Source organism: Solanum pennellii, chromosome 4 (genome assembly GCF_001406875.1).
Source record: "Solanum pennellii chromosome 4, SPENNV200".
Classification (NCBI taxonomy): Eukaryota; Viridiplantae; Streptophyta; class Magnoliopsida; order Solanales; family Solanaceae; genus Solanum; species Solanum pennellii.
Genome location: NC_028640.1, coordinates 66,242,169 through 66,263,608, shown reverse-complemented (window position 1 = coordinate 66,263,608; position 21,440 = coordinate 66,242,169). Strand labels below are relative to the sequence as shown.

At 33.4% G+C, this 21,440-nt stretch overlaps 1 protein-coding gene, 2 non-coding genes and 1 pseudogene across 5 annotated transcripts; all 4 read right to left on the bottom strand.

Moving 5' to 3' along the window:
- Positions 1 to 4,261: 4,261 nt before the first annotated feature.
- LOC107016060 lies at positions 4,262 to 8,438 on the bottom strand. Of its 3 annotated transcripts, none has more exons than XM_015216536.2 (4): positions 8,339 to 8,438; positions 7,519 to 7,635; positions 4,989 to 5,447; positions 4,262 to 4,811 (listed from the first exon to the last, which is right to left on the bottom strand). In XM_015216536.2, exons 2-3 carry the CDS (start codon positions 7,612 to 7,614, stop codon positions 4,995 to 4,997), a joined length of 549 nt encoding a protein of 182 aa, XP_015072022.1. In that variant the 5' UTR covers positions 7,615 to 7,635; positions 8,339 to 8,438; the 3' UTR covers positions 4,262 to 4,811; positions 4,989 to 4,994. The 3 variants fall into 3 exon arrangements, with proteins under 3 accessions (XP_015072022.1, XP_015072023.1, XP_015072021.1); XM_015216537.2 differs by having other exon boundaries at positions 4,262 to 4,806; XM_015216535.2 differs by having other exon boundaries at positions 4,267 to 5,447.
- Positions 7,955 to 8,059, bottom strand: LOC114076999. The gene has a single exon (XR_003578095.1). It is a non-coding gene; the product is annotated as a small nucleolar RNA snoR103 (small nucleolar RNA).
- Positions 8,439 to 16,410: 7,972 nt separating the features above from the next.
- LOC107016328 lies at positions 16,411 to 20,770 on the bottom strand (annotated as a pseudogene).
- On the bottom strand, positions 20,178 to 20,282 carry LOC114076997. Its single transcript, XR_003578093.1, has one exon. It is a non-coding gene; the product is annotated as a small nucleolar RNA snoR103 (small nucleolar RNA).
- Positions 20,771 to 21,440: the final 670 nt, after the last annotated feature.

Below are 21,440 nucleotides of genomic sequence, written 5' to 3'. Positions count from 1 at the left end.
TATTGTTTTATTATCCTCTTTCCTTTTAAATATTTTCATCAATACTTTTTATTCGTATACTTTTTGTTTTCAAATCAATTTTGAAAAGTACTTTTATTAGATTAAAGATCCTCTAAATATAGTCTCATTTTTCTATAAAAGTAGAAATAAGGTTTACATACATTGTATCATATCTCTCAATCTTATCTATGTGCGGATTACACTGAATATATTATTCTTTGATTGAACTTCATACATAATCAAATTAATAATACCATATAAATTGAAACCGTAAAAGTATATATATGTATATACACTAGTAGAGCTTGAGGGAATGGTTCCAAGGAACTTCATTTGCTCGAAGTCTTGTACATAAATTTTATTTTAATTTATTTTTGTGAAAAAAAGGTGAAAATCATAGAACAAAATAATTTTTGTTTGCTATTCCCAGTTTGTTCTTTTGTTCTGTGTTGTATTGAGGTGGATAATTCCACAAATGTTGGTTATATGTTGATTGTCAATGGAGTTACAAAGTGCAGTTAGTTTTTTAATTTAGGATTACATTTTTAAATTGTATATGTTTCGCTTTATAATAAAGAATATTTGAATAACTTCTAATAAGTAAACGATATATTTTTATACAATAGGTGGAAGAAGGGACAAATTTGATCCAATATATATGTGAAAGCTGAAGGATATTTTGAATCATTTCTAATACGTCAAGGATGTTTTAAATTATTTTTCGTTTATTCTATTGATCTCTTTATTTATAAATATTATCAAGAAAATAAATTAAATGACTTTTAAGATCTCAGACCTAGGGCTAACAAACGTATCTTTTTGTTTTGTCAATTACATTTATTTATTCAAAAGAAGATATCCCAACCAAAATTTGGGATATGTCTAATGAAAAATCCATTTGAAATCACAGGCAACAACTTCAGATTCCTATCCAGTTAAATGGACAGAATATCCATCAAGATCCAATTGGGGGTCCTCATGTTCCTTCTTCTCCTTGAAAAAAAATGTTAAATATCCCCTTTTTTTACTTCTAATTATTTGCTTTTATAGCTATATAAATATTATTGATAAATCACAATTTTTAAAAATCTTTATTTATTTATCGGAAAAAGGTCAAAATATCCTTAAACTATATTTAGGCTCAAACCTATCCTTCAGGGCCGGCTCTATGCCTATTTGAATAAGGCATTGGCCTTAGGCTCCCAATTTTAGGGGGCCTTAATTTTTTTTTTTATCAATAATTTTTTTTAGAAAAAAATGATTATTTATGATACAATATATCTTTTTTAAAAAGTATTTTTTTAACTCTCCTTAATACCATTTAAATAGAAGAAATCAAGAAGAATTGTTTTATTTTCTCGCAGTCTCTATGTTAATAATTATTTTATTCTTTTAACTCCTTTTACCCTCTCTTCTTTAAATTTTTGATAAGTTAGAGTAATACTCTATTAAAAATATGAATCAATAGTCGAAAAGTGTTGAGCAAAAAGAATTGCAATTTTTTTTTCTATTTTTTCAAATTAAGATTTAGAAACATTACAACAACCATAGTAAAATGTGGAGTGTACAAAATTATCAGCTTCTTGAATCAAATTCTATGTTAACAATTCATATAATAATTGTCCACATAAGCAAATGTTTTTCAATGTTGATTTGATAAAAATCTTATCTAAAGCAAATAATTGAAAAAGAAATAAAGTAAATCAATTATAAAAAAAATATTAAGTATACTTTGCATTTAAAAATGTATTTAAAAAAATAATGCATATGAAGTTTATTTAGAATTTAGGCCTCTAGTTGAAATTTCGCTTTAGGCCTCCATTTGCGTTGAGCCACCCCTGCTATCCTTTTCGTCAAACTATTGGGTCAAAAGTGCGCTTCTTATTAACTGAAGTTGTTAAATGTCACGTGGATGTCACATTGCATGCCAATAGGGTTACACTGTCACATAGACTAAATCCTAAATCTTAATCACTCTTTTAATTTTTTTCCCTCATTTCATTATTTTTCGAAAACGATTTCACCCCTTCTACCTCATTTCGAGGCTAGGGTTTCACACTTTTCTTTGTCTCTGGGTTTCAAAGTGGATATTCATGGTTGTAGGTTAGTAAATTTCTTTTCTTATTTTATTATGCTTACAACTATGAATATTCACTTTGAAACTCAGCCCCGAAAAAAGTTATGAAATCCTAGCCGCGAAAATGAGCGAAAAGTTGTGAAATCCTACCATCATGCTTTGAAATTGTAAACATAATAAAATAAGAAAAAACATTTACTAACCTACAACCACAAATATCCACTTTGAAACTCAACCCCAAAGAAAGCTGTGAAACCTTAGCCGTAAAATGAGGGAAAAGTTATGAAATCCTAACTATCATGCTTTGATACCGTAAACATAATAAAATAAGAAAAAAGATTCACTAACCTACAACCGCGAATATCCACTTTGAAACTCAACTCCAACGAAAGCTATGAAAACCTAGCCGTAAAATGAGGGAAAAGTTATGAAATCATAACTATCATGCTTTGAAATCGTAAACATAATAAAATAATAAAAAAGATTTACTAACCTACAACCACGAATATCCACTTTGTAACCCAACTACAAAGAAAACTGTGAAATCATAGCCGCAAAATGAGGGAAAAGGGGTTAAATCATTTCTCGAAAATAATTACATGGAGAAAGGGGGGGGGGGCAATTAGGATTCAAGGATTTAGTCGATGTGACAGTGGAACCCTATTGGCATGCAATGTGGCATACACATGACATTTAACAACTTCTGTTAACAAGAAGGGTACTTTTGACCAAATAGTTTGATGGGAAGGGTAGTTTTGAGCCGAAATATAGTTTAAGGGTAAATATGACCTATTTCAAATATTTTAAGGATATTTTTTATCCTTTTTCGTTTAGTCTATGTGGAAGCGGAACCCTAGTTGCGTGCGATGTGGCATCCATGTGACATTTAAGAAGGACACTTTTGATAAGTTAAAGGTACTTTAAACACTTTTCATAAAAAAAATGATAAGTTATTAATCTTCATCGGACACAATCAATATTTTGGTGGAATCACTGTCGCAAAGAGGTGAAGGTCTTGAGACTACAAAATGTGTTTGATAATTAAGACTCAACAAAACGGCCAAATGGGACACTCTTGCATGTATTTTTTGTGTCCGATATTGATATTGGAGTCCGATTAAATTTAAATTTATATTGAAAAATTTCATATTAAGGATAAAACACCTCTAACAAAGATGACTCTGTATCAAGAAAGACTCGAACGTGAAGCTTTTAATAAGAATGAACTTAATTAAACACTCAACCACAACCTTGCTGGTAACTCTTTGTATATATCTTCATCTTCCATTCCAACCTCATCTGCAGTCTCAACGTCTTTGGTATTCCTTCCATCATCACCAATCACCTTTATATTACGGTTGTTCAAATTTGAATCGAATATATAGCCTGAATAAAAAAATTAAGGTATTGGTTTCAGTAATAATTTTGTTTTTGTTTTTGTTAGTGTTATCGGTTCTTAATATTTGAGGTTTTTTCTCAACGGATTAACTAATAACCCGATAGTAATTTAATAATTAATATTCATAGCATTCGATATATATAAAGTGCTTGACTTAGTGTTTAATTACAAACTTTATTTATGTTGCATCAAACTCTTGGTCATTGTAAAATGCGATAATATTTGCTTTTGAGCAAGATATATACTATTTGTCAACTCATATGTTTTTAGCCTATCTATCGATTGGTTACCAGAGGTTAGGCTATTGTTAACAGACATAAGAAGTGGAATTAAGAATAGAATAAGAGCAGCTTTACTCATACTTCTGCTTACGGAAAGATATAAAAAGCACCCTATAAAACATGCAAGATCTCTTAGCAAGCCGGTGTATTCATTTGGTTTATCACTTTATTTTTAAGTGATCTTCTATGTTTTTTTTTCCGCGTTAAATCTTAATGTTAAATTGATAACCAAACCGACAGCGATCTATAATTGATAATCGAACCGACAACGATCTATAATCAATAAACCGATATCCGACAAGCCACTATTCTATAATGATTTAACATATTTACTACCCGATAACTGATTAGTCGAATCAAAAGCAAACAGAACCAACTGATACGCAACCCTACTTTATATAGATGGACCTAATTTAATATTTATGATATAAATTCAAATTTAATTTGTTATAAACTCATAATACAAGATTCACTTGTATGCATATAAATAAAACTCTGGGTAAATTTGGTTCAATAGGAATCGTCACAACATCACATACACATTCAATAGTGTTTATACACACTTTTACATTGTCATACAAAGTATTTCATATTATATACAAAAAGGGGTAAATAGAGTAAAGAACTGAAATAATGGGATTATTTTGATTATAAGCTCGAGTCAGTAGTGACACTCCACTCTTCCTCACAACCTTACATGATATTTATAACCTAAGGCAACATTTTGTCAGTAAAAATAACAGAAATGTGTACACCTACACTACATCCCTCCAAAACGAGTTCAACAATCGTAGAACAAGTTGTACAGTTGTATTGGTAGTTATGTAGATGGGGGATGCACTGGAAAGCCACTAATGTTGCTTCCTAGCTGTGTTAGTCCTTGGAACTTCTGATGATGACAGCGGAACAAAAGATGGAAACGTATAATGAATACTATCCAGGTATACACAGCAAGGTTGGAGCATCCAAAGCCTGTATTATAGGTTCCTCAACTCTATGTTAGGGCATACATATATCCAATCCAGGTCAAGGCTTCACGACTGCTTGGTCTTCTCTAGTAACGATGGCATAGGCCGATCAATCAATCAGAAAAAAGTGAGTAAGCCAGCCTTCTCCACAAAGAGGGGCTTATGAAAATCTCAGATTATAAGAAATACTAAGTAGACTGCAATAAGGGTTCATTACTTTAAGATGATTTAATATAATTGGATACAACGGGTAAACATAGTACCTTTTTTCAGTCAAGATAAACTTTGATGTCGATACCATTATCAATAAGGGACTGAACAACTGCTCTAATTTTCCCTTCGAATTTGTCCCTATCTCTAGGTGTATAAGAAGCAGTGTATACATCAGCCTCTCTTGCCCTGTCGGACAAGATCTGTCCGACAGACAAGCATGCAGGAATATCACTTCGTGATTTGAGAACTGCCTTGATATCTTTGGAGTTTGTACCAGCTACTGCAACCTGTTTGCATGTAACTCTATGGGTGATTGAGGCTGAAACAAAGCGCTTTGATATGAAAACATCAAGTGTAAACGGTTCCATGTAAGCTACAGTCCGTTGCTTGAAAGACACATGCTTGTTTGGGTTCTTCGATTTTTTCCCCTTCTGGTAAGTATATGGACGACTATTGTCATCATCAACAAAATCTTCCACCCCGAAAAAGCTTCTAGGTGCTAAAGCAGGCTGCCAAACGAAGCAACAAACTTATTCAGGGGATACTATTTCAAATATATTTAGGTCCATCTCTATAATAAGCTATAAATCCAAGTGCACATTAAGTTTGATTGTTCATCACACATGTCAAGTGCAATGCCTAGAAAACATAAATGCAAGTAATCATATGTGTGGAACCACATAATATCAGAGATGAAGTGGAACTTGTATATTTTTCAACACTAGCTAATGAATTAAACATTTTATCAGAACAGCAGTGCTACAAATACAAAAGCAAATCAATCACTTTACAATGTACATACACATCAGGTGCTAACACACAGAAGCACCACACTGTGATACTTGAGTGCTAATTTTTTCTCCCTTTTCCATTCCTCATATTTCTCAAGAATACACGGAACAAAGGGGAACAGTGTTTGGTAATAACAATAAGCCCATACATTCAAACAAAGGAGGAGGAAGACCACATTTTTAATATAAGCACAACCGCACAACCGTGGCAATGAAACCACGAGTATAAAAACCTGTAAGCAGGGCTGACATCAAGTGCTATATGGAGTCAACAGTGTTTCACTTCTCTCTATTTCTCACAAGTCATTCCTTATCATTCTTTTCCCGGACAGAAGACTCATTCCTTATTTTAAGTGAAGGACAGGAATCACTTCGAGCTCGGAGCTCATACTGAGCCAAAAATGAACGAGGGATTCAGAACTTTAATGAACTTGTTTTGTTTTAAGTTTTGTGATATATCCAATCTAAAAGCTTAAAAAGGATTTGTACTCCGATTCTACAATCTCTTCCCTCAACACAGTCCAAACCTATCTTTTTCTTGAAGCTGCAGCGCATTTCTGCTTCATTAATTATACGAAGCAAAGGTGAAAATATAACAGCAGGACACTAAAGAGACATAAGGTCAGCACTTCTTATTAAAGCCAGTTTCTATAAAGCCCAAATCCATCCATTCATCATGCCTTTACATCAATTCACTGCAACCTTGTACAATATCACATACAGTTAACATAAAAAATGCACATATACATAATATACAATTAAGCAATCACATATATACATAATACAAGCATTTTTATATATAAGCATTCTCATAAAAAGGGAGAACCAACTGATTCCTCAATTAAGTGTAACCAACAATAAAGAGTTGATTTCAACAAAATGATGGTTGCTTCAAAATGCTTTATGTCCAAGGTATGATTATTCCACCGGATTATAAAATGCATTGCAACTAAGAATAACAAAATATTCTTTACAATTTAGAAACGACCTACATTCTCCAGAACCTACCATTTGCAACTTCACCTTTTCATAGTTACATGGTTCTATCATCACAGAGTACCTTGCCAGTTACTTGACACTATCTAGAACAGTTTTTCATTTAAACAGTCTTAATGGAAGATATAAATACTGCTCAGTCATACTGCTTTTGCCTTGATGTGAGATCTGCACAACAATTACTCCACTTTTACATGGTCCAACAATTTCTCAAACATGTCTGTACATAACTCCAAACAACTCTAAAACTATTCCAATTATTAAGGCTCTAGTTATATGAGACTGGCAGTCAAACTTGGATGGAAGGAGAAACAATGTCCGTGAATGTAGATTTATTAGGAGTCTAGACTCTCTAGAGAAAAATTAACTCTTGACTCACTTGAGCCTTCATCTCAATATGAAACTGACGTTCTGAAACAATAGAGTTCATTCCAACAATCTTTGTATGGAAACAAGAAGACATACTGATTCCCAGTAATTTGAGACATTCATCAGTCATCTTACCCAAGAGTCATTTGTATGAAAGTTAATAAGCACTCTTCTGCATTTATTTTACGTAAAGACAGTCTTTGTTTGAAAGATAGACAAACACACCAATTGATAAAACAAACAAGAAACCTCATAATTAACAAGTGGAGCTTAGATATAACTAGCCATGTCCTATTGGAGAACCATTCAAGTTAACAAGGCAGAAGCAAGAACATTCAGTCACTCCTGCCAAAGTTATGTATGCACACACATATGAAAATTGAAAGGCTGCATGAACTAGTAGCATCAAGTCAAACCATTTTACCTTTGAAGTATGAAAACCACTAACTTGAGTACATAGATAAGGCCTCAACTTCTGACCTCCTCTAGCGCACAACATTTCAGAAACTAGTTTCAGCATATTCCCATAAAAAAAGGAGACCTTTGATCAATAAGACACAGTATTAGTTCATTAGTTCTACTACAATCCCACAAAATAGATAATTTGGGTTCCAGAATACAACACACCAATAGAAAATACTCCATCCATCCCAAGTACACCCTCCTACTTATTAAAGATTAGAGTATGTTTCCATCCACAAATTTCAAGAAACAAACCCAAATCAACATGTTGGGTTGTGAGAACAAAGAAAAATACATAAAGAGGATTCATACAGCTAAAAGTATTTGAGCTTAAAATTTTGATTTCGTAATTTCCTATCAAACAAACTCGTTTTTTTATCAGTAAGTAATGAGAACTTCAATGTTAGTAGAATCTTTATGGGCAATCCAATACTCATTGGCTGACCAGCTAAAGCCTACCAATTGTTCTCCAGCCATATTTACAGCAGAAACAGTGGGTTTCCAAGAATTAGGGCACATTTCTATCAAGAAAATTCATGACCCATTATTTTATTAGTGTTCTTCATCACACCTAAATAGAAAAAACCTACTATAAATTAAAAAAGAAGAAGTTGGTATTCAATAAGGCATTTCGTCAAACAACAAGCAGACATTCATCAATTAAGTCTTTCGTCAACTCTAGGACTAACTTAGATACATCAAAATGATAAAGAATTGAAGATAACACCTGCAGAGAAAGTTTTGTTAGAGTAAATTGCAGAGAAAAGAAGAACATTTATCACCTTTCACCCCTAAGTCGCCGGTTTCTCTTGCTCTTGTTTTTTTCCTTTGAACATCAAATTGTCTTCTTACTTTGGTTGTGTATATTTAAGAATGGGCTAAATGGCCCATTTGAAGTGGACCAACTACTTTGGTAATCCGAGAAAATTATCTCATATTTTGATAACTCGTTCAATCTGTTCATATTTTAATTAGTTGGGTAAGTTCAAATAATTATTATAATAAACTTAATTATGCTTAACAGAAATGATTTACATATTTATCGTTCAACTTGTATCGATTGTATAATTTGCGAGTTTGCATTATTCGTGAGTACGTTTGTATAATTAAGTTATTTATATAAACTAGAAATATCAAATTTATACAAATACAAACATCTAAACTTTAACCTATTATAAAAATTAATGTTATCCCACCAAAATTGATATTCTAGACTCAGCAGAACAGATGAAACAACCATCAGAGGTTGTCTTGATAGACTATTGACCTTAGTTGACATTTATAAAAACAAACAAAACAATGTAACGCCAAACACTACAAAGTCATCCTAATCACCTCAAGATCCTAACCAAAGGTCATCCTAGACCAAAATCGACTGTTAGAAGATAAATGTGTTAACAAAATTATCATTCGAACATATTTACCAACAATGTTGATCAAAGTCAAACATTAGTCAAACTATCAAAAATTTCTCTCCCAAGGACTCAAACTCACGTCAAAGGCCTCGAGACCCAAACCAACCATGCCACTAGCCCGAAATAGAGCTTTTGGAGCCAATGGAATTGACAGAAATCTCATACTACGTTAAATTCTCCAAATGTTAACCAAATTTAACTCTTTCACTTAAAACCTACAAGAAGAGGAAAACTCACAACTCACTCTGGACACACATGTATCTATCCCAAATCACCACAAGTACAACACAAAAGCTAATAGAAGGGGAAATGTTTTTTAACAATCACACAAAAGCACACAAAAGACCAAGAGGATTATTATAGAGAAAAAATTCTATATATATGTGAATTACACAACATACATATATTTGTTGTATCAAATTCATGGAGAGAGGCGAGCAAGAGAGTCAAAAACATGTGGATTCACTTGGATGAATTGCATCTTGAACAAATTATACTTAATTTTGACCCTATGAATTGAATATATATGTATGTGGAAATATCTAGACACACCGTATACATGTATTCAAAGTCTAAAATCTTTTAAGATTCATAATATTATAAACTAGGAGTGTCAAATGAGCAGGTTGGATTGAAATTGAAAATATCACAATGGGTTGAATAGAAATCGTGTTGGTTCTTGACCCGCCCAAGTTTACTTTGGGCTCAAATGGGTTGGGATCAAATGGGATAAAAAACGGGTTGAGTCTTGACCCATCCAATTTGATCCGACTAAACTAAATAATTTAACATATTGATATTTAACTTTTATAATCACAATTTAAATTTTCGGTCAAGAATAAAAGTAACAAATGGAAAGATAAATCCTAAAAGATGTTAAATAGATAATAATTCATTGCTTCAATATAAAAACATATCTTAATAAAAATTTTTAGAATGGGTTGAAATTAGATATTGAATTAGGCTCAATTGAGAATTCTCTTCAAATAGGTTAAAGCTTGAATGAGTTGAGATTGAACCCAATTCAAATTATCTTGACCCAACCGTTAAAATTCTGGACGGGTTGGGCGGGTTACCTATGTTTAGGTTCATTTTTGACACCCCTATTATAAACTAACATAAATCTAAGTAATTAACACTTAAATTAGTGAGATTTCTACATGTTGGCTACTTTTAAATATTTATTATGTTTACAAATGAAGAAACTTTTCCAATTAACTTGCCTTTTTAAATATTTATAAATTAAAAATATAGTAGTACAATTTTTATGGGTTTTGTTTATTGTCATTCAAACAATGGTACTCGCCATGGGTTCTCTTGTCGTGCATATTATTTTTATACTAGATGTATATAGGAGTCTAAGTCAGCAATGATTTAATATATGTTAAATTTTTTTACATTAATTTATGAAATGTAGATGAAATTTTGAGGAGACGATCAAATATTAGTTTTATAAAAAATATTTAAAGATATTAATAATTGTGATTTATAATATTTTTTAATTTTTAGCATCAGTTTCAAAATTTTACTCCACGTGTTTCAATTTAAATGACACAAATAAAATATTTACATGCATAATTTAAAAATATTTTTAGTTGTTAATTATTGTGATTTATAGTACATTTTATGTAATTTTTAAATAATATTTTTCACTCATCCCGTCTCAATTTATGTGGCACTGATAGAATTTCGAGAGTCGGTCAATTTTTTTTAAAATGTTTTAAACATATTTGAGTAGTTAATTATTTTGACCAATAACACTTTTTAAATATACAACCAAATACTTCAAGTTGTTAATTATTATGATTTACGATAATTGTAAGATAATTTTCAAATAAATAACATAATCAAAAGTATAGTAAGACAAATAAATTAAAATGAATAAAATATAAAGTGGGTCCCACACCTTTAGCTACAAGCACATTGCTGAAGTTGACACGTGGTCATGAGCTATGTGCTTGTAGACTCTTCTACTATATGGAATTAACTAGGTAATTTTGCGCTTTGTGCGATCATAATTGACTTCATTTAGTTTTATAATGATTCTTAACTAATATCCAATAATAGAAATAACTTAAGTCATTGCAATTTTTTTGAACTTAAATGTAGAAATTTGAAATTGTCACATATCTTAAGAAGCAATATTGAATGATTGAAAAATACAATTTTTTAGATCAATTTTACCTTCTAATACTTGTGGTATTGGATGGTCACAATTTATTTTCTTGATATAATGTCTTCTCGATATTGCATGATCTAATGTAAAATAATTAAGCATTAAGATACACACTTTCTTATATCCCATCCCGGGATATGTGTGGAAAACGATACAGAAGAAATAATTTCTTGATTTGGAAGAGGTTTAAGAAGAGACAAATAAATTACTTATGTTAAAACTTTTAGCAATTGAAGAAATCAAGATGGAGTTCTGTGCTCAAATTTTGATTTGAACTAATACTTGATTTTGGGTAATACTAAAATCTTAAAGATTTTTGCATGAGGAAGACTGCGATATGGACTCGGTCATTATGAAGTGAAAGGGGCCAAAATTTTTGTCTCTTGATGTCCCATGGTTAGCTGAGAAAAGGTCATCGCTTGCTCATAGAGATCAACATTTGCAAGGCTAGCTACTGTAAAAGCGATGAGATCATCACATTTTACTAGGTGCATTCATGATCTCATCATCATATACAGTAGCTAGCCTTGCAAAGATATAATCTAAATAAACAAATGACGACCTCCTCTAGGTAGGACTAGGGCATCAAAGAACAAAAATTGTGCCCGCTTGCACTTTATGGTGACGAGCCTCGTGTCGTAGCTCCCCATATCTTTCTGATGCAAAAACTTCAAAGTTATAAGAAGAGTGAGACAAAGGTCTATTTTTGAGTGTTCAATGAAGAAGAAAGAGTGAGTAAAAGGACTATTATATAGATTCTAGGACAGTGAAAGAGTGTCAATGGATAGCATATCATATTACTTATAAGGAATATTAATTTAAATGATATCGGTCAAAGATATAAAAAATTGAGGAATGTTAATTTAAATAATAGCGGTCAAAGATATCAAAGATTAAGTTAAATATGCCAGTCAAATATATCAAAGATTAATGTAAATAATGTCGGTCAAAGATATCAAAGATTAAGGAATGTTAATTTAAATAATGTTTGTCAAATATATCAAAGATTAATTTATATATTGACCGTCAAAGATATCAAAGATTAAGGAATGTTAATTTAAATGATGCCCGTCAAAAATATCAGTGATCAAGAAATATTAATTTAAATAATGTCGGTCAAAGATATCAAAGAATGTCAACATCGAGCCATCCAATATTTATAATTTAAACAATATAATATTTTTTTACACGCGTCCATATTTTCACACGCTTTCATTTACATGTGCCAATATATTCCACGCTCCTTTATTTACACATGCCAGTTTTTCATGTCTTTGACATCTATCGTGATCACATCATCCGCTTATTGGCTTTGAGTAAGGCCTCCTTACTTTCAGAGGACTCTAGTATTATGATTTGTTAGTAGTGACATTTTGAGGTGTTGTGAATTTTGTCGCGACATCTATCTTTATACAGTAGAGGCTAAATAGATAAATAGTCTTAGTCAATCTTTCAGTATCCAGTTTCAAATGTTTTCGTTAAAACTTTATATTTAATATTCAGCATTTTCAGATATCTTTGAGATTTATTTAACTTTTTTCAAACAATTTCAATTTTAATGCTTATGTATGTTTGATTTAGTCCTTCTCTAATAGTTTGTCAGGACAAGGGTTCGCTTCGGCAACAACAAGAGTTCTTGAGTGTCAATCACGTTCAGGTTGTAGGCTCGGTGTATGACAAAAGTGTCCTAAATTTCTATTGTGTGAATAATTTTAGACTAAGTTTGATTGGATCGGTCTGTTGACGGTTATTATGTTTCACGACGGACGTTGGTACTATATCTTTGATAAGTTAATTTCGTAGTGGGATCTTGTTGGGATTAGGTTATTGGCATAGTTCCTCCAAGTATTTTCCTTTGCCTTCACTACCTATTTCCTTTGTCCCGTTCTCTTATCTCTACTTGCTTATATTGTGCATTACCTAGTTTGTAGTTGCTTGTAACATATACACTTTCCTTGCCTTTCATACTTTTTATAATCCTTGGAGCTCATTTAGAGTATGACTTTTGAGTACCATTTCCCTAGTACTCTTACTACACTTATGCACCCCACAAATCATAGTATGAATTCTCGTCTTTGACATGTTCCTCATAACCAACAACTTTGGCTCAGAGACTTAAGGTGATCTCTTGATGTTCAAAGTTTCCATTCTCTCTCTATTTTAACCAGAATGGTTTTTATTTTGTATAGTATGAGATGTTTTTTTTGTTATATATATTTTTTAATTTACTTTGAACTCTTGATGTAATTAGTAGCTTGACTACTAATTGATACCAGATCTTGGGGTGTAAAACGTATATTTTTTCTCTCTCTTGGTTTTTTGCTTTCTATGTTTGTTATCCATCTTCTACATTCTTCTGTTCAATGTGGTATCTCGTTACTTTGGTTCTGGACTATGAGTTCACCTTACCATATTGATATATGCCATCATGATATGAGATTTTAGGTGATGATAAATTGGTATCAGAATCAAAGTTCACCAGAGACTTCTATATTCTATATTTGGGAGGCTATAGGGTAGGAAATCCCATTTTGAAGTGCTTATTGTATGCATTTACTTCGATCAGCCTCTAAAACATTATTTCAATACTCTTTCTTAGATGGATACCTTGAAGTATTCGATGGATGCAGATGAGATGTCAACCCATATTACTTATGCAAACTCTTGATTGTGATCCTTCGCTAAGGGTAGACCTTTGAGGATGTTCAGAGCAACCACATATTCTGTTAGCCAGGCTACGATAAGATTTGAGGCTCAGGTACACCAAATGATTCTCAATCCAGATTCTCCCACATTGTTTCCTATTGAGAAGGATTTGACGGGGGGATTTTTTAGAAGATTAGTTTTACCTTATCTTTTAATCGAGCATTTGGTAACATCTGTTTCTCCTAGAAGTTGATCATTCGAGGACCAGGGAGCTAGCGTGTTTTTATACCTACATTAGTATAGTAGTGATAGCCTCTTGCCCCGAAGTGGACACTTCTCAGTAGAAGTCATCATCACTCTCAACTTATTAAACTCATGGCAGTAATAGCTCAAGTTATATATGGCTTTGAGGCAGGTTGTGATGCCCATGTTGGACAGAGTTTAGGTTTGGCTTCCCGTGGTTTTTGTTTTGAGATTTTAGGCCATCGGGTTCATTATATTCCAATTGAGCCATCTCAACAGCTTGCGTTTGATAGGAAATGTTATGAATATAGTGTAACATAACATACTACATCACATACATATATTCAATAGTGTTTATACACACTTTTACATTGTCATACAAAGTATTTCATATTATATACAAAAAGGGGTAAATAGAGTACAGAACTGAAATAATGGGCTCATTTTGATTATAAGCTCGAGTCAGTGACACTCCACTCTTCCTCACAACCTTACATGATATTTATAACCTAAGGTAACATTTTGTCAGTAAAAATAACAAAAATGTGTAAACCTACACTACATTTGTCACGCCCCGAGCTACCCCCGAGACGCGGGCACAGAACCTAGGACCACAAGTGATCCCAAGCTAACCCATGCTGGCATGATCATGAGCATACTAAAAATAATAAACTGTTGCGGAAGCTAAATCATACTTAAAAATGAAAAGATGGGGAATACCCATATTCTATAACTGAGATATTTGAAAACAATGAGTTTAATACAAAAAAAATATTAACTCAATACTAAGCTGAATCTAACTATGTTTGAAAATAACCTCTAAACTAGACTAGAAATGTTGGGACAAGCCCTAGTTAAATCTAGCAAAAACTGAAACTAAATGACTAAAGACTGAAATGAAACTCATGACTGTTGTCCTCGGAGAATGAGGACTAACCACTGAATCTGCTGAACTGGAGATCGGGAAATCGATCTATGCGTGATCTGGATGCTGAGAACCTGAACCTACATCACGAGAAAATGTAGCGCACGTATGCGTCAGTACTTGAAAGGTACTGAGCATGCAGGATAAAGTAAAGCTGAAATAAAACATAACTGAACAAGCACAAAAACAAATATAATAATCTGAACGTGATGTGCAGATTTCTGAGCTAACTGGATGCAATGACCAATTTATAACATGTTGAAACTGAATACTGAATATACTGATAAATGGTCAATTCAGAGAATCTGACTAAACTGTGGGAGCTAAAAATAACCGATAATAAAACCACATGAGCTAAATGTGGAGTCCGATGTATACTCCCCATCGAGAGGACCCAATATACCCTGCCAAAGGTATAAAGGCATGCTGGCGTGATTACTAAAATGATTGCCCACAGAGGGGACTTACAACCTACTCGACTAGTAGTTCTAGGACTATTGGGTACGCTAAACCCTAGTCCAACTCGGTATTATGCTACTCCCAATGAATTCTGTAAATTAACTGATTATTTCTGTAAATACTGGATAGCTCGAAATTGAACATGCAAATTGAGAATATAACAATTAATCTGGTAATTATGCATTTATAATTGAGGCATGTATATCTGAAGTGTCTGAAATATATGACCTAGCATGTGTAATTCAAGAACTAAAGAAATACAAAGCTAGGGTTCTGAAATTTATGAGATAATATGAGTAATAACATGATAATCTGATTTGGAACATATATTTAATAAATTCATGAAGTTATATCAAAGTTCTAGAAACCCTAGGCTTAATCATGATAAGAGAATCAAGAACTGATTGAAACTAAGGACCCAATGGGTGAAAGGAACCCACTAGTGAAATCCCACATATTTGGTGATGAAATCCACGGAAAAATACTTAATTTTTGGGGCTGAAACTGATGGAGCTTGTGGCGTTCTTGAACTAGGGTTCTTGAGCTTTTTTCTCCTTTCTTGCTTCTAATTTTCTATGTTTTGATTTAATGATTTGACTTGGATATGTTTTAATTATGTTTCTAGGCTTAAATTGACTAATATCTGATAATTTAGGGTCAAAACGACGTAACTTATGGTTTAAACGGAGTGGAAAAGGTCAAAAAGACCCCTGGGAAGGTTGCTGTCGGGCCTTACGACTGCCAGGACTGACGGTCCGTCGTGCGCCCGACGCCCCGTCGTTGGGTCCGTCGTGAGGGTCTGTTCGACAGTTTTTACTTAAATGGGCATAACTTTTTACTCGGAGGTCTGATTTTAAACGGTTGGTGGCTATGAAAAGATAATTCAATTATCTATCTGTGCGTAGGTCGTGGAAGACCAAATTCATTTTGTGCTAAGAGTTATGATCATTTTAAGTTGACCTAACTGCATTTCCCCTTAACTGGCAGCAAATTTTCCACCTACGGTCAGACCTACGGACCATAGGTCCACCTACGAACCTTGCTGGTCATCCATAGCTCTTGTAAGAGAGTTGTTGAAGGGAGTCTTGATGGACAGTCATGGATTACGGACCGTCATTTGACCTACGGACCGTAAGTCCGTCCGTCGTCCAAAACTTAACCAATTTTTCTAGGCTGAAATTCTTGGGAGTTTCTGATCCCATCGACGGTTGTGCAGGACGGACCGTGGTTCAGGCTACGGTCCATCGATGCCACTGTTGGTAGCACCTGCAGATTTTTCTAAAAAACTAATTTTTGATCTTTTTTGGCTACGGGGTGTTACAACTTCCCACCAAAACGAGTTCAACAATCGTAGAACAAGTTGTACAGTTGTATTGGTAGTTACGTAGATGGGGGATGCACTAGAAAGCCACTAATGTTGCTCCCTAGCTGTGTTAGTCCTTGGAACTTCTGATGATGACAGCGTAACAAAAGATGAAAACTTATAATGAATACTATCCAGGTATACACAGCAAGGTTGGAGCATCCAAAGCCTGTATTATAGGTTCCTCAACTCTATGTTAGGGCATACATATATCCAATCCAGGTCAAGGCTTCACGACTGCTTGGTCTTCTCTAGTAACGATGGCATAGGCCGATCAATCAATAAGGAAAAAGTGAGTAAGCCAGCCTTCTCCACAAAGAGGGGCTAATGAAAATCTCAGATTATAAGAAATACTAAGTAGATTGCAATAAGGGTTCATTACTTTAAGATGATTTAATATGCTTGGATACAATGGGTAGACATAGTACCTTTTTTCAGTCAAGATAAACTTTGTGTCGATACCATTATCAATAAGGGACTGAACAACTGCTCTAATTTTCCCTTCGAATTTGTCCTATCTCTACGTGTATAAGAAGCAGTGTATACATCAGCCTCTCTTGCCCTATCGGACAAGATCTGTCCAACAGACAAGCATGCAGGAAAATTACTTCGTGATTTGAGAACTGCCTTGATATATTTGGAGTTTGTACCAGCTACTACAACCTGTTTGCATGTAACTCTATGGGTGATTGAGGCTGAAACAAAGCGCTTTGATATTAAAACATCAAGTACGGTTCTATATAAGCTACAGTCCGTTGCTTAAAAGACAAATGCTTGTTTGGGTTCTTCGATTTTTACCCCTTCTGGTAAGTATAAGGACGACTATTGTCATCATCAACAAAATCTTCCAACCCGAAAAAGCTTCTAGGTGCTAAAGCAGGCTGCCAAACGAAGCAACAAACTTATTCAGGGGATACTATTTCAAAAATATATAGGTCCATCTCTATAATAAGCTATAAATCCAAGTGCACATTAAGTTTGATTGTTCATCACACATATGTCAAGTGCAATTCCTAGAAAACATAAATGCAAGTAATCATATGTGTGGAACCACATAATATCAGAGATGAACTGGAACTTGTATATTTTTTAACACTAGCTGATGAATTAAACGTTTTATCAGAACAACAGTGCTAGAAAGACAAAATCAAAAGCAATCACTTTACAATGTACATACACATCATGTGCTAACACACGAAGCACCAAACTGTGATACTTGAGTGCTAATCTTTTCTCCCTTTTGCATCCCTCATATTTCTCAAGAATACACGAAACAAAGGGGAACAGTGTTTGGTATAACAATAAGCCCATACATTCAAACAAAGGAGGAGGAAGACCACATTTTTAATATAAGCACAATCGCACAACCGTGGCAATGAAATCACGAGTATAAAAACATGTAAGCAGGGCTGACATCAAGTGCTATATGGAGTCAACAATGTTTCACTTCTCTCTCTATCTCACAAGTCATTCCTTATCATTCTTTTTCCGGACCAAATAGTCATTCCTTATTTTAAGTGAAGGACAGGAATCACTTCGAGCTCGGAGCTAATACTGAGCCAAAAACGAACGAGGGACTTAATAACTTTTTTGTTTTAAGTTTTGTGAAATATCCAATCTAAAAGCTTACAAAGGATTTGTACTCCGATTCTACAATCTCTTTCCTCAACACAGTCCAAACCTATCTTTTTCTTGAAGCTGCAGCGGATGTCTGTTTCATTAATTATACAGAAGCAAAGGTGAAAAGATAACAGCATGACACTAAAGAGACATAAGGTCCGCACTTCTTATTAAAGTCAGTTTCTCTAAAGCCCAAATCCATCCATTCATCATGCCTTTACATCAATTCATTGCAACCTTGTACAATATCACATACAGATAACATAAAAAATGCACATATACATAATATACAATTAAGCAATCACATATATACATAATACAAGCATTTTTATATATAAGCATTCTCAGAACAAAGGAGAACCAACTGATTTCTCAACTAAGTGTAACCATCAATAAAGAGTTGATTTCAACAAAATGATGGTTGCTTCAAAATGCTTTATGTCCAAGGTATGATTATTCCACCGCATTATAAAATGCATTGCAACTAAGAATAAGAAAATACTCTTTACAATTTAGAAATGACCTACATTCTCCAGAACCTACCATTTGCAGCTTCACCTTTTCATAGTTACATGGTTCTATCATCACAGAGTACCTTCCCAGTTACTTGACACTATTTAGAACAATTTTCATTTAAACATGCCTTAATGAAAGATATAAATACTGCTCAGTCATACCTCTTTTGCCTTGATGTGAGATCTGCACAACAATTACTCCACTTTTACATGGTCCAACAATTTCTCAAACATGTCTGTACATAACTTCAATATTAGAACTCTAAAACTATTCCAATTATTAAGGCTCTAGTTATATGAGACTGGCAGAACTAGATAGTCAAATTTGGATGGAAGGAGAAACAATGTCTGTGAATGTAGAATTATTAGGAGTCTAGACTCTCTAGAGAAAATTCAACTCTTGACTCACTTGAGCCTTTATCTCAATATGAAACTGACATTCTGAAACAATAGAGTTCATTCCAACAATCTTTGTATGGAAACAAGAAGACATACTGATTCCCAGTAATTTGAGACATTCATCAGTCATCTTACCCAAGAGTAATTTGTATGAAAGTTAATAAGCACTCTTCTGCATTTATTTTACGTAAAGACAGTCTTTGTTTGAAAGATATACAAACACAACACTGGATAAAACAAACAAGAAACCTCAGAATTAACAAGTGGAGCTTAGATATAACTAGCCATGTCTTATTGGAGAAACATTCAAGTCAACAAGGCAGAAGCAAGAACATTCAGTCACTCCTGCCAAAGTTATGTATGCACACACATATGAAAATTGAAAGGCTGCATGAACTAGTAGCATCAAGTCAAACCATTTTACCTTTAGAGTATGAAAACCACTAACTTGCGCACATAGATAAGGCCTCAACTTCTGACCTCCTCTAGCGCACAACATTTCAGAAACTAGTTTCAGCATATTCCCATAAAAAAAGGAGACCTTTGATCAATAAGACACAATATTAGTTCATTAGTTCTACTACAATCCCACAAAATAGATATTTTGGGTTCCAGAATACAACACACCAATAGAAAATACTCCATCCATCCCAAATACACCCTCCTACTTATTAAAGATTAGAGTATGTTTCCATCCACAAATTTCAAGAAACAAACCCAAAACAACATGTTGGATTGTGAGAACAAAGCAAAATACATAAAGAGGATTCATACAGCTAAAAGTATTTGAGCTTAAAAGTTTGATTTCGTAATTTTCTATCAAACAAACACGTTTTTTTATCAGTAAGTAATGAGAACTTCAATGTTAGTAGAATCTTTATGGGCAACCCAATACTCATTGGCTGCCCAGCTAAAGCCTACCCATTGTTCTCCATCCATATTTACAGCAGAAACACATCTCTAAAGTGGGTTTCCAAGAATTAGGACGCATTATTTTATAAGTGTTCTTCATCACACCTAAATAGAAAAATCCTACTATAAATTAAAAAAGAAGAAGTTGGTATTCAATGAGGCATTTCGTCAAACAACAAGCAGACATTCATCAATTAGACTTTCATCAACTCTAAGATTAACTTAGATGCATCAAAATGATAACGAATTGAAGATAACACCTGCAGAGAAAGTTTTGTTAGAGTAAATTGCAGAGAAAAGAAGAACATTTATCACCTTTCACCCCTAAGTCACCGGTTTCTCTTGCTCTTGGTTTTTTCCTTTGAACATCAAATTGTATTCTTTCTTTGGTTGTGTATATCAAAGAATGGGCTAAATGGCCCATTTGAAGTGGACCAACTACTTTGATAATTCGACAAAATTATCTCATATTTTGGTAACTCACTCCTGTTCATATCTTAATAGTCTGGATAAGTGAAATAGTCATTATAATAAACTTAATTATGCTTCATAATAATGGTTTACATATTTATAATTTAAGTTGTCTCGTTTATATAATTCACGAATTTGTATAATTCAAGCGTACGTTTGCACAATTTAGTTATTTGTATAAACTTAAAACAAGAAATTTATACAAACACTCATCTGAAACTATAAGTAGTTATAAAAATTAATGATACCCCATCAAAATTGATATTCTAGACTCAGCAAAACAGATGAAACAACCAACGGAGGTTGTCTTGATAGACTATTGACCTCCGTTAACATTTACAAAAACAAACAAAACAATGTAACGCCAAACACTACAAAGTCATCCTAATCACCTCAAGATCCTAACCAAAGGTCATTCTAGACCAAACTCGACTGTTAGAAGATAACCGTGTTGACAAAATTATCATTCGAACATATTTACCAAGAATGTTGACCAAATTCAAACATCAGTCAAACTATCAAAAATTTCTCGCCCAAGGACTCAAACTCACGTCAAAGGCCTCGAGACGCAAACCAACCATGCCACTAGCCCAAAATAGAGCTTTTGGAGCCAATGGAATTGACAGAAATCTCATACTACGTTAAATTATCCAAATGTTAACCAAAGTTAACTCTTTCACTTAAAACCTACAAGAAGGAAAAAACTCACAACTCACTCCGGACACACATGTATCTATCCC